The following is a 12,210-nucleotide window of genomic DNA, read 5'->3' as shown; positions in this document are numbered from 1 at the left end:
ATCAAAACAGTAAAGACAACATTTTTCTTTTTGCTGTGGAGACCAGATATTGGTAAGATAAATATCAGTATGTCAGAAGTTTAGAATGTCACATTTTATTAATCTTTGTTTATGTTTCAACACATACATGCTTTAACAACAAAGAACAACAGCATTAAATGCTGACTTATGTGTTGTACCCAAATGCACACGAGTGAATCAAACTGATCCTACACTGATCCTACACATTTTATGCTTTTCATGTGTAAACAATCAGGACACAGCTCAGTGCCCATAAAAAATAATTTTTTTGTATCATGTTCATCTTTTAAATGTTTAGACATTTCTTGACTCCACAGCAAACAGAGGAATACTTATGAAGGGCACTTATACATTAGGCCTATGTGTAAAACTGCAACATACACAAACAGTACAGAAAAAAGAATACAAACACAAAATAGACAAGCATTACAAATTAACTCTAGTCTCAATGTTGATGTAGCTTATAGCTGAAAATCAGACTGTAAACTGATAAGAGTTTTGCATTCACTATGTATAAAGTTAGAATCTCCTAAGATGGTCTGAGGACATTGACAGTTGACACTTACATGATACAAACTGATTTTAGACAAAACTCATGTTTTCTTATGTCGTCATGTCACGTGTGTTTTGTGAGAATCACTTACATCAGTACAGTATACAGCGAATCAGACGTCAATCATCGATGGATTTTCTGGAGGCTGCGCGCGTTTAACTGTGTTTGACGACGAACAGGTCACGCGTATATAATGGCGGGTACATGTGTGAAGTTCTGCTTTTAGTTAAAAGACTGGTAAATTCATATCCACGTCACCCAAAACTGTTTATATTCTGCGTGTTTATACATAGGCTACGAGTAAAACAGCATCAGACGATTCCGTGTTTGCAGCGATCTGAACAATTCATTCAAACTGATTCGCGAACCATTTCAAAGTTTGGCCCATTTGCTTTGTAAAGAATCGATTCAAAAGACTCATTTATTTGCAACACTTTGTAAGGAATCGACTCAGACGAGTCATTAATTCGCCTCAGAAACACGAGACAGCAATTTAATAATAAAATATAAATTTCGTAATTAATTCAAATACAGTAACGAAGGAACGCTGCACAATGTAAACGAAGTAAAAGTAAAAAAATTTCCACCTCGGAAGGGCAACTTGAGTCGAGAAGGGCATATGGGCAGTTGCCCGGGCAACCTGAGCAAACCCCCCTGTGCACGTCCCTGTAAAATCATGACATATGCCACATCAAAACATGCAAATGATAATAAATGCTGAATTTTGACACACTGTTTACAGGGTAAATATATGAGATTGCATTCATACTATTGACTCTGAAAGCTTTTGGCAAAAACTTCCACTTTTAAAGTAGACTCAAGTTTGAAGGTGATGCACGGTTGTTTGCTTGTCTTCATTCATCTAATTCATCTTTCATGCACTTAGAGGACAAGTGCTCAAAGGCGACATGGCTATTTAGCGGATTCTGACAACAAATCAATGTGGCGTTTAGCGGATTCTAACAACAACAAGGTATTTCAGGATTAAGCAGATTGGAAGATAAGGTATTTAATAAACCTATATAATACATGCCCAGAGCATTTGGTCAATATCATTATCTTATTATTGACTGAGGTGGCGTTTAGTGGCTTTGCATCTGAACTCCTCATTTGTTCTTTTTATGGGTAGGTTTCTTCATAAATATCACATTTTCAACAAAAAATAACAGCATTTTTGTAAAAGACTTTTGCTCAGATCAGATTTAGAACGATTATCCAAACATACACATAGGGCCCTATATTAACCATCTAACAAGCATGGTCTAAAGCTGTTTGCTATAACGGTTGGAAAAATGGTATGCGCGCACAGTGCAAATTCTGTCATAGGCAGGGAAAGACCCGGCCTTCCTACTTTCATCCACTTTTCATGACTCACACCTAATCCATATGGCCAGTTCTGATTCTGAAAACAACTTTTACTTTCAGTTTCAAATTACTGGAATGAAAGGTATTTTAGCTTAACAGGCTGGATGTGAATCACCTGATGTTATATGTTTTCACTTGCACTTTAAGAAATCTGAGGTTGAGTAAACTTAAACATTCAATGCATTAAACTTAATAAATAAGGGAGACACACGAGGTGTGTTAAATAAAGGGAGACACACAAAATGTGCAGAGTGGGTCAGTAGGAAATGTCAAACGCTTGTGCAATGCAAAATTGCTTGAAATCAATCACCTAGACATGTACCATTTATTATTTACACCAAAATTAATATAAATAAACTATTACATGCTATTATTATATTATTAGTAGTAGTGTATAAATAGATTTAGTGTACATAAATAAATAAATAAAATTACATTATAATATAATAAAAGTATATATATATATATATACTATACTATACTTATTATATATAATTAATTATTTTATTTTTTTGTTTTATTTAATTTTAAGAAAAATACAGAAAGAGCTTTTATATGTAAAGCCTTAGGGAACGTGAATGACACAAGGATGAATAAATTATCCTTTTTTTTTGTAAGCATTTGATGTTTTGTTATAAACTGTATCTTAAAATCCCCTAAAAATCCCCTAAAAGAACATACTTTTGCTTTTGATTGCCCACCCAGCTTAATGCATTATCATCACCCACCCTTACACAAGCCCAACCCTGTCCAGTATAAAAGTATAAAAGGCAGTCAGTGTTTCATCAGTGTTAAGAAACCTGAACCTGTGTCTTAACCAACAGCCTCCTGAAAATAAACAAGGTAAGACCATTTCATTTGTATTATGATGTTATACAACAGTAAATTAAACATGTATAGCTTTAAAAGTTTATGGGAACTGATTCAGATTAAGACATAGGCCTTTATATTGTTACTTATAAATGTACTTTGTAGTGGGCATCAGGTCTTTGTGTATGTTTGATTCACTTCTTGTAATAGGCAGTTGTAAGACAGAGGCAGAGAAGTTTAAAAAAATAATAATAATAATTGGTAACACTTTACAATAAGGTTGTATTTGTTAACATTATTAAATGCATTACCTACCATGAACCAACAATTAGTGTTGTTTATTGTTAGTTTATACTACGGGTCTGTTGAATGCTGTATTCTGATTGGCTGAGAAATGTTCCGTGGGTATTCATTAATTTCCGATAACCGCACACCTAACTTGTCAAATGTCTTAAAAATAGGCACCAGAGCAATGTTTGTGGTAACCGTGGTATAAGAATAATACTTGACTCCGCTTCGCGTCATGCCGCTTTACCACCTTGGTGTGCATTATTTTCTTATAATTCAATGTCCCATCATCAATTATTCCTTACTTATGTTAACCAATGCGTTAACTAAAGTTAACAAATATAATCCTATTGTAAAGTGTAACCAAATAATTATGTAAAAAAGAAAGCCACACCCATATGAGAAAATTAGGAAATATATAGTGCAATCCATTTGCTCTAAAATGTTGGACATTTCAAAATAGAAGGTCGCATATGCAGGCTGCATACGTCATCAAGCCTGGTTTATTTCAGTTAGGTGAGCATTACATTCGCAAGTCATACGCACATTACAACAATTCGTCAAACTTTATTTACTGAAAACACTGCAGGAATTGGAAACAAATGTTCTACACATCATTATGCCAAACCCCTTTGTGATTTCTAGATTAGCAAGACGCCTTATAGCGAAAAGAATTACAGCAGGAATATTACAAACATACAAAACTAATTTTTTCTCGTGTAAACGAAGTACACGCGTTTACAGTGTTATTAAGAACAAGTGCGATATATTGTAATATTTTACACTTGTATGTGACTTGACGTAAAAATCAACATTTTAACATTTTTAATACTAACGTTACATTTACGAGATAATCGGATAATTTTCCTCACTGGGACATGGAAAGGTAAAAGCTCCTTCAAAAACTATCCTCACCCAAATCAAAAATTGTTACAATCTCAAACTCCGTGTTGTACACTAGAGGCAAAGCTTCGCAGCAGCATTAAGTATGTGTTGAGAAATAGATTTCCGCATCAAAGGTCATGCGGAATTATCAGTGAGCCCTGCTTTACATCGCGAACTTTAAGGACTCTTGTAGAGGGTATGCATTGACGTCACTTTTCCACGTGAGCTCGCCCGGTTGAGTGGCAAAACGTGCAACAAAATGGCTGGTTTTCATAGGGGTTGCTGCGAAAATGCCAGTAAATCTGACTATTATCAGCTTAAATTGAATTTTGTTGGACTTGATAGCAGATGTAGACAATACTTAGTTACATTAATTACATTTTCCAAGCATCTGTGCTTTATTAGGATGTTTGTATTAGGAAAAATTTTACCTCACTACATTCTAAAGCATAGAATCATACTGTGTATTCTTTAATATTGCGTATTAAATTTTATTTTATACCTAATTACATAAAAATTGTGTACTTTTACTTGAGTGTGTAATCTAAAACAAACACGTGTATTTATGAAATGTAATAAAATAAAAATTATGATAATATGCTTTGAAATGTATGTTTTCCAAAGAAAAACACGGATAAAATACAAATACTTGAAAAATACATTTAAATAGAAAGTAAACCCGCTGCTTGATAGTGACCCTAGCAACTTATCAACCCACCAGTGGCGGCTCGTGACTTCTCATCCGAAGGGCGCGAATTCAAAATAAGTGCTCGGAGTATCATGTGTGTGGTTCCCTTTTCCAAAATGTGTGTCCTGCGTGTCGAGAGATCATGTGTGCATCACGTGTTTTGTCAAAATAAGTGCCTGCTGGACTAGCGTCAAAACCGTTTATGATAAAAGAGACGCTCATGTTCCAAAAGGCACTCCCTTAACATTAAACTCTGATTAGGCATGAGATTATGCGAGTACCTGGCAAACATGATCGTCTCTTTTATCATAAACCCTTTGATGCTTCTGCAGCAGGCACTTATTTTGGCATGACACGTGATGCACACACGATCTCTCAAAGCGCAGAACACATATTTTGAAATTACATACCACACACATGACGGTCTACATACATGTTGTGACGAACTTCGCATCGTGCGCCCTCAGAAAAAGAAGTCACCAGCCGCCACTGCAACCCACCTGTGGTCTGTGGACGTTGGCATGAACGATCTATTTAGGGGCCAGTCACACCAAAAGCGTTTATGGCAGTTGCAGGCGCCTTTTTTGAATGATATTCTATGGGCAGGGCGCGTTTGCGCGCTGTTTATGCGCGCCGAGCGATTTGCGTTTTTTTGCCGCCTGCCGCGCACGCGTTTTTGAAGAGCACTGAGAGCAGAGAAGCGCCCGACGTCATTCGCGTCTTTCCATTGTCCAATCGAATGAGGGGAGAGGCGGGCCTTACGTTGTGGTGAGGGAAGTTTACAGTTGCTTTGAAGAAACTCGCTCACTCTCTCCTGCGTGTTTGTGCACCTCTCACCCTCAAACAAGGTCAGATCAAGCGTCCTCTTTTTAAAGTTTCTGCTAATATGACAGTTAACAGCAAAAGAGCGCTCACGCTTCAATATTTGATTGACAAGACAGCTGACTCGGTGGTTGCTTAGCAATATGAAAAGCCGCGTCGCACTGCTCTTTTTAAAAAAAGGAAGTGCGTCGCGCCTTGCGTTTGCAAGCATTTAAAGCGCTTTTGGTGTGACTGGCCCCTTACTTCTCCTTTCTGTGATTTTTGTCAGTCTGTAAAACGATAGCTCCGATTTCTTGTTGGTACAGTCTATCGCACAACAGCTTTTTCCCATTTTGACGCATTTTCGCCAATGTCACGCTGTACTCAAATGCTCCAGCTCTGTCTTTTGCCACTCAGTGGGTGTAACCGCAGTCCCTCCCGCCGACGTCATGTGCATACTCTCTATTCCGCCTGACACAAGGAAGCCAGGCCGCGGTTTGGCCAACCAGATGAAGGGGGCGCTTCAGAATTAATATAGGCCTTGTCCCAATATTCACACTGCGCCCTAGGGTCTTCCTCGAAGTGGACACTTGTTGAAAATGCACTTAGCAGAGTAAGTGCGCAAGGGCCCGAAGCTGTGAAGAGCAGAATTGGGACAGGTTTTGCACACGTCACTATCTACGTCACTGCTGTTGTGATCTGGGGCTAGCCTAGATTCAGGAAAACATCCTTAAAGGCAAAGTAGGCAGGTTTTTTTAGTCTAAAAAAGTCTAAAACACTTTTTTCCAAATTTGTTTGAACTGTCTTTATATTTCAATACATAAGTAAAATGTATGTACTCTGAAAAAAAGAGTATAAAAATAGAGTGTCACATTACAAACATTAACGATAGACAACTGAGACACTGGGATTATATACACATGGGTAACAAGATAACAAGACACACCTTGGAAACAATCAACGCAAGAACCAATTAACAAAAGGACTAGAAACATGGCATACAGAACAGAACTTCAATATAAGAGACAAGACTAGGGAAACGCAGAACGGATCATGACAATTTCAGATAGGATATCAAAGTAATAAAACGTACATGGACCCCTGTTGTCCATTATAGTGGACATGTCATGAAGTAAAATCAGCTTTTTATTTGTCGCAATGTGTTAACACCCCAACACTTCATTTTTAGAAGAAAAAACTAATTTTTAGATTTTTCCAGGGTCGAGCAAGTTGTTATGCAGTTTGTGGATGTTTGTACCATGGTTTCGGGAAACTTCCGAAAACATTGAACTAGACTGGTAACGACGGAACTTACAACCATAGGTAAATGCTTTTGAAAAAGCACGAGTGGCTAGGCCTCGACGTAGGAGAAAGAGGGGTGGGGTTACTTGAGGTTCCTATGGGGACACCTTAGGTCAGAGGTTTCTAACCTTGCTCGTGCAGTGTAAAAATATTTGCTGCCTTAATTTCTTTTGTTGAATTAACTCAGATTTACAAGTCACGTCAACTTACTATTATTTATCTCGACAAGAGATGAGTTGCTACAACTTATAAAATTAAGTTGACTTTTTTCAACTATAGTTTATAAGTTATCTCATCTGTAGTTATAACAACTCATCTCTAGTCAAGATAAATGTAGTAAGTTGAAATGACTTGTAAATCTGAGTTGATTAAACAAAACAATTTGAGGCAACAAAGAATTTTTTACCATGTGGGGAGGGACCCACTGTCCTGCAAAGTTTAGCTCCAACCCTAATCAAACGCACCTGAATCAACAAGGTCTTCAGGATCACCTGATCATTACAGGCAAGGGTAGTGGATCAGAGTTGAACACCTCTGCTTTAGGAGACATCACTATGAGTAACAATATTCTCTCTTTCTATCCAACTACAGTAGTTTACATTACATTACAGAAAACTTAGTTTAAGGTAAGTTAAATGCATGGATACTCCACTTTTTTTATATAGGCTCATTTTTACAGCTCTCCAAGAGATAAACAATTGAGGTTTACCGTTTTGTAATCTATTATGACTATGCTGATATCCGGGTCTGGCGGTACCACTTTTAGCATAGCTTAGCACAGTTAATTAAATCTGATTAGACCATTAGCATCGCGCTCAAAAATAACCAAAGAGTTTCAATATTTTTCCTATTTAAAACTTGACTCTTCTGTAGTTACATTGTGTACTGAGAATGATGTAGGCCTGTCGTGATAGCTACTTTCTATAGGTCGGTTCATTGACACAGTAATAATGGCGATAGTCGATGGTATTGTCTTTTTAAGACCATTTTATGTCACTGATTAGATATAAGACTATTAAATAGCATAATAATGCAAGAACATCTTTTCTAAGAACACAACTTTGATTTTTAAGAATATTTAGATAAAAAAATGTGAAATATTAATATGAAATTGGAGTGTAAAAAATGTATATTCGAAATATTTAAAACGTAAATAAATATTATAAAATATGCATTCAAATTTGAAACAGAAAAACAAAAAATGTCAGTTTGATTAGCTTTCTCTTCGCCTGTCAACTGTCACTCAAACACATGTGGACTCTGAGCTGCGCGTGCCACTACAGTAACTTATAACAGACAGCAGGCAGAAATAACAGAGGCAATTGCGATCGGCTAAAATGCTAATGACATTAATTTTTTTTGCAAACAAACATACATGTAAACAATATGGTAATATACTGACATCATGTTCACATATCGGTCAATAAGTCAATATAGTCATTATCATTGCGCCTGCTGCACCCACGATACGGCTACAAGGTCCTTGATTATTACGCTGGAATGAGAGTTCTTGGCCTAAGCCTATTTTCAAAAAAGTGGAGTATCCCTTTAAGGTAAAGGCTTAAACTTTGCCTGCAATAAACGTAACATCTGATAAATAGTTGGTGTCCACAAACAGATGACAGTTGTTTGGCCCTCCCACATCCCTTTCTTCTACTTGCAGCTTTCCATGTCCATTTAAGTTGCAATTTGTAAAAACAATTTCAAGTTAGACTTGAACTTTGAGAGTGGGGTTCATTGACACTTTAAAGCAATGTGGGAAAAGGTCCCTTAACAAGTCTTGCATCATGTTAAAACACAAATCACAATATCCTTCTTTATCATTCTGTTTGTTTTGAACAGGAACAGAAAAAGTCATGGATTCCACTATTTCAAAGGCTATTCAAACACTAAGTTCTGCTGAGGACATGAGGAACCAAACCAAACTTATAATGCAGCCATATGCCAACTGGGAAGAGTATTTGACTCCAGCACCGCTATCCATAGCAATCCTGGGAGAACTGGTATTCATCTCTTCTGCAACAGATTTCTCTATCAATAAAAATCCCCCCGCAGGTGGTTACAAACACATCAGATACCCAGAATCCTTTCGAGCTAGCCTTATGCAAGTGTGTAACTCTGGATGGTGGGCATTCAATGAAGCTCATACAAGCATGGACCAAATTCGTCTCCATACTGCCCAAGTTCCAGATTACATGAAGACATCTGTGAAGATTCTATTTCAAGATAATGATGAGGTCGTTCAAGCACATCTTCCTGATCAGCTGGACAATATCCGACACATTGCAGATGAATGTCTCACATTGTCTACCAATACTAAAGAGCGTTTCATGCATGTCATCGAAATTATCCAAGAGCTACTAGAAGCATGTGTAAATGCAGAGCACTTTTATGGGGAGGAGATGGAAGCAATCAAGAAAAAAATAGAGGAGAGCAAACTGAGGAAGCAGTCAGCAGAAGAAACCCAGGAAAGGACAAAGAAGGCAGTTAACGCCTTGGAGAAAGAACTAGAGAGCGCTAATGATAGTTACCATAAAGCTATGGCTTCTCTTCCTACTGGATGGAATATGATGGCTATGGATATAGTTGGTGGGTTAACACAGAGTTTAACAGGCCTTGTTACTGGAGTGACATCTCTTATAACTCACCCAGTGAGAAGTGCGTGTGGTGCAGTAACAAAGATTGCTGATACTGCAAGCCAGCTTAGAAGTGAGGAACCTGTAGGAGATGCGGTTGATGAAATAACCTCATATAGTAAGTCTGCTGAAATTCTACAATGTGCACAGACTATCAAAGAACTAATGGATGTGAGTAATAAGGATGAGGACATTGCCTGGAAAAAACTTTATGATCAGAAGAAGAAAACTACACAGTCTGATTTCATTGCAAATCAGTTTGAAAGAATCAACAGTGATTTGGGGAAAATGAATGACTGCAAAGCAAAGTCAGAAGCCCAGATGTTATGCCTAAAGGGCATTAACATGTGCAATCAACTAGCAAAATATGCACCGGAAGGCAAATGTGACAAAGACATAAACATAAAGATAGTAGAGGAGGTCTTGGAATTAATTAACTCAGCCCGTGTTTTTGACAGCAAAAGCAAAGACACCACAAAATCTCCAGCCATCTCTTCAAAACCTCCAATGATGTTAAAAACTGAAAACAGATCAGAGTGCACAAGTCCTTCACAGAGAGCAACAGATAATGCACGATTCGCCATAGAGCAGAGCCGAGCTCAGAAGAACAAGACAATGGAGACCTATGAAAAGTGTGTGGAGAACCTAGAAAAGAACCAAAAGGAGCTAACTGAAATTCTGGTCACTATGAGAAACTGTGAACTAAAGGAAATTGACTTCAAAACCACCACAGAGATGCTGGTCAAAGGTATGGATGCCATGGGCAGAGTGAAGGAACAATGGGAGAAGATGGTTCACTTTTTTCAGATGGTTTCCAACATTGTCAAAACTAGCCTTAGCAAAACTTTAACAAACTTTGTTTCAACATCTGAGAAAACCCAAGCCCTCTCCTACAATGCAAAGCTATTTTCAAAAGATTTGCTCTACACTCAAGCGTTCCAAGCTTGTAACATTGCAAGTCTTGTCAATATGATCTCTGGAACATACACAGATGTGTCCAACAAGTACCTGATGGACCGTGTGAGTTCACTGGGCAAATTGATGGCCATGGATAAAAGTAAGCCAGAATTTGAGCATGAACGACAGATGTTACAGGAGTCTTGTGATGCAGCCCAAAAAGGCATCTTAGGGCTTGTCTTGAAGAATAAAGAGGAGTTTGAAAGGAAGAGCATTGCAAGACAACAACAGATTGATGACGAGTTGCTGGCCATTCTTCCCGCTGCTCCTCCAGAGGAAACCAAAAGAATTCAAGAGGCTGTTCAGGCTGGATTCACTGAGGAAGAAGAAGCAGCATTTTACTGATGATGGCACATGCTGAATCAACAAATTAGATCCTTTCAGTCAAAAAACTGAAGAAATTCTAAGTATGCATTACCAGAAAATAAATAACACACAGTCCATCCAAAGGATATGAGGATTTAAGAGACTTTTCAAACAAGAATTTGGAAATGTCTGAGGATGTAAACAATATGGGACACAGTAGATTTGTCAAATACCAAACACATATATCGTTTAAAAGCAAAACAACATGTTACAATGTGTGTAGCCTATTTTGATTATACAGTGACATTGATCACACATAATCAATTTAAATTGTAAAATAACATACCATCAGGGGCGTCGGACTGGGGGTAAAACCATTACTGATTACCAGGGCCCCAAGGGAAGAGAGGGCCCTTGAAAAGTCTGGAATATAATTTATTTCACCTGGATATTTTCATTTCCTAATTAAATTTTATAATGAATGTCAGATGAAATGTAAAGTTAATGTATTGGCTAAATAACTGTTTGACTGACTACATTTTGTATAAGTATAAACTATCTAAAGTCTCACGGTCCCACGTTGTTAATGCGCCAAATGGTTTAGTCCATCTGCACGCGCATTTTGTTTACGTTTTTGAGCGTCTGGTGGTGCGCAAATTTCTGCGGTGCGGTTGAATTGGCTTTCTCCAAGAAAGCTAAATCAGGCCACCAAAAAAGAAAGGAAAGACAGGAGAAGGAAACAAGAGGGGAAACGATTTGTGACGGACTTACTTTCAAAGAAAGGTTAGGACAAACTAGAACACGAAATCTATAGTGCTAAACTGTTTGAATATCCCCGCGATTATTAATGCTAAAAATGAACTGAGACAACCCATTGAAAAAGCAGAACATACACTTTCAGATGATAATTTGGTTAAAGACTTTCATGCAATTTGAGGTGAAAGGCTAAATAAATAAACTGTATACTAACAATGCTATTTGCATACAAAACTCTGTTATAATAGCCTAATTTAAAAACATGTTTATTTTTAAATGAATAGGCTATAATATCTAAAATAAGCAATAATAGGCTAATCAGTGTCATAGCTAGCTTGGTGCATATCATGTCAACATTATATTATAAACGCCAGGAGGCATTTATAAATTTCAGTATAAGCTATACATTTGAGGAAGCTAGGCTATAGCATGTAAGCAATAGCATTTGTTTCGTTTTGCCTTTTTTCTCTAGATAAAAATGACTTGTGACAGTGAAGTTTTGTTTGCCTTTTATTATGAATGGAGCTTTTTGTTAATGTAGCATGATAAAAATAAATGTTCTAAGTAATGTAAAAATGTAATGCCTTCAGCATTCAGCAAAATAAAATATGACTGAATCAAATCTTGTTTGGTTATCATACAGTTTGTTCATGTAGTGATTAGAAACTAAAATGGAAACATGGGGGGGGCCCATCACGACTGCCTATGCATAGGGCCCGGGACCTTGTGCTACGCCCCTGCATACCATGCATGCTTGTTTATTTTTGACTCTGTTGTCACTTAATGGAAAATCAATAAATGATGCAGAATGTTGTAACCTATATTATGCAAATAAAACAAAT

The 12,210-nt window shown here is 37.3% G+C and overlaps 3 protein-coding genes across 3 annotated transcripts in view; 2 read left to right on the top strand and 1 right to left on the bottom strand.

Moving 5' to 3' along the window:
• The window catches only part of LOC129447633 (uncharacterized), a 46,447-nt gene extending 45,419 nt beyond the window's left edge, over window positions 1-1,028 (bottom strand). The window contains exon 1 of the mRNA XM_073871988.1: window positions 666-1,028. The gene's annotated coding sequence lies outside the window, so the exon portion shown is untranslated. The remainder of the gene's footprint in view (window positions 1-665) is intronic.
• Window positions 1-12,210, top strand: part of fdps (farnesyl diphosphate synthase (farnesyl pyrophosphate synthetase, dimethylallyltranstransferase, geranyltranstransferase)) — an 84,688-nt gene that overhangs the window by 55,200 nt on the left and 17,278 nt on the right. The gene's annotated exons all lie outside the window — the stretch shown is intronic.
• On the top strand, window positions 8,560-12,007 carry LOC129448616 (uncharacterized). Its single transcript, XM_073871986.1, has one exon. It carries the CDS (start codon window positions 8,570-8,572, stop codon window positions 10,649-10,651), a length of 2,082 nt encoding a protein of 693 aa, XP_073728087.1. The 5' UTR covers window positions 8,560-8,569; the 3' UTR covers window positions 10,652-12,007.

Source organism: Misgurnus anguillicaudatus, chromosome 10 (assembly GCF_027580225.2).
Source record: "Misgurnus anguillicaudatus chromosome 10, ASM2758022v2, whole genome shotgun sequence".
Classification (NCBI taxonomy): Eukaryota; Metazoa; Chordata; class Actinopteri; order Cypriniformes; family Cobitidae; genus Misgurnus; species Misgurnus anguillicaudatus.
The sequence above is the reverse complement of the archived record's forward strand: the minus strand, read 5'-3'. Positions and strand labels throughout refer to the sequence as shown.